Below are 2,123 nucleotides of genomic sequence, written 5' to 3'. Positions count from 1 at the left end.
ATTTTCATTGTGGAAGGCTTTACCATCCTTCATTGGATTGATCCTTGGATATTTTATTATTTTCAAGCTATTTTGAATGGAATTATTTTTCTGATTTCTTTTTTATTTAGTTCTTTATTGGTGTATAGAAAATCTTTTGATTTTTTTTTTAATAGCACATGTTTTTCAGTACATAATGGTTAGGTTCATCATGAGTAATTTGGACATATATGTAACATATATTACTTCTTTATTGTCCTCTTCCCCTCCTGTTTCCTCACTCAAAACCTTTTTCCCTTCTCCACTTTCAAAATCTCTATTTAATTTTGTATCTTGCATCTAGCTTTTAAAGACTGCACCCCACCCTGGGATTGCAGGATCCTCTTCCATGCTCTCTTCACATCCTTGTTTCTCAGGGTGTAGATGAATGGGTTTAGCACTGGGGTCATAACACAGTAGAAGAAAGACAAGAACTTGGCCTGGGTGCTGTGAGCAGGGGACTGGAGGTACATGTACATGGCAGGGGCAACGTACATAGTGACCGCCAGCAAGTGGGAACTGCAGGTGCTGAGGGCCTTGTGCCTTCCTTCAGCTGAAGGTAATTTAAGTACAGCCCTGGCAATGAGGGTGTAGGAGATGAGTACTAGTATGGGAGACAGTAGTGCAAAAAGGATGGCTCCTATAGCCAGGGCCAGGTCATTAGCAGAGGTGTCCCCACAGGCCAGCTTGATGAGCATAGGTATCTCACAGAAGAAGTGGTCCAGGGTGTGGTGCCTACAGAGTGGGAGCTGGACAGTGAGTGTGGCTTGGAGCAGAGCATTGGCCAGGCCACTGGACCAGCATGCAGCTGCCATCTGCATGCACACTGAGGTGCGCATGATGAGAATGTACTGGAGTGGCTGGCAGATGGCCACATAAGGATCAATGGTCATCATGGCCAGAAGGGCACATTCTGTGGTGCCCACCCATGTGTAAACATAGAGCTGTGTGATGCAGCCCCATGCAGTAATTGTCTTGTCTGGTCCCCACAGGTTGGTCAGAAGCTGGAGCACAATGGTGCAGGTGATACCAAGGTCCAGCAGAGAGAGGTTGTCAAGGAAGAAGTACATGGATGTCTGGAGTCTGGGGTCCACCAGGGAGAGGAGCATGATGGAGCTGTTCCCCACAAGGGTGAGGATGTAGGAGACCAGGACCACTGCGAAGAGAAGCCTCTCCAGCCACAGAAATTCTGAGAATCCCAGCAAGACAAAAGTACGTGAAAAGTCACAATTTCACTTTCCATGACACTTGCCTTATATATGCCTAGATGGAAAGAGACAACATCTGAAGATTTGCAACATTTTTCAATTTTAATAATTTCACAGCAGCACCCTCAACTTTTCTCTTTATTTGGGTTATAAAAATTCCCATAACTGTTCAGAAAAATTCTTGAATGTGTAGATAATACTATCCTTACCTGCGACTTGAAATTCAGCATAAAGTTGGACAAAGACATGGTGAGAAATTCTTTTTTTTTTTTTTGGTACATGGGGGTGAACTTGAATCTTTCCACTTGTGGGGCAGGTGGTGGTCAAGAAATATTCTATGTAGGGTTGAATCCACTGAACTAGTTATCTTTTTATATTAGGATATCTATCACTTTCTGTTTCCCCAACTCTCCCTTTTTAAAAAATCTCCCACTTCCATTCATTGATTGTCATGTTCTTTAGTCATGTAGAGAAGGCTGTGTGGTCCCTTGCATTTAGGACACTGCTTGCAGGAATGTTGTGTAAGATGACTCTGCCTCATGTTTTTTCTCAGTCCAGAAGGGTGAGGGATCCTAGGTCTCAGTAGGACTCAGTGGAGTTTGAGAGAGGAAAAGTGGTTCACTGTGGCTGTAAATTTCTGTGGGAGAGGAGGCCATTAAATTGGGTCCTTCTAGGGAATTAACTATCTGCACCCCATTTTTGCATTGCACAATTCATGTAACATCTTTCTCTATACAAATAATTTAATTTTTTTTGGTACCAGGGATCAAACTAGGGACCTGGTGCTTGCAAGACAGGCGGCAGCACCACTGAGGTAAATCTCTGGCCCTATTTAAAGAACTTTCAAGCACACTGCTGAATCTTGTTGGGTTCCTTCACATTTTTTTTTTACCTACC

At 43.3% G+C, this 2,123-nt stretch overlaps 1 protein-coding gene across 1 annotated transcript; it reads right to left on the bottom strand.

Moving 5' to 3' along the window:
- Window positions 1-299: 299 nt before the first annotated feature.
- On the bottom strand, window positions 300-1,229 carry LOC101709414 (olfactory receptor 2G3-like; the record flags this gene model as incomplete). Its single annotated transcript, XM_013069391.3, has 1 exon — window positions 300-1,229. A coding segment is annotated over one exon (930 nt), but the record flags the coding sequence as incomplete, so codon positions are not given.
- Between the last annotated feature and the right edge of the window lie 894 nt (window positions 1,230-2,123).

This window comes from Heterocephalus glaber, unplaced genomic scaffold (assembly GCF_053883595.1).
Source record: "Heterocephalus glaber isolate CG9 unplaced genomic scaffold, H.glaber_assembly_v1.0 deba00001806, whole genome shotgun sequence".
NCBI lineage: Eukaryota > Metazoa > Chordata > Mammalia > Rodentia > Bathyergidae > Heterocephalus > Heterocephalus glaber.
This window is presented reverse-complemented; position numbering and strand designations above follow the sequence as displayed.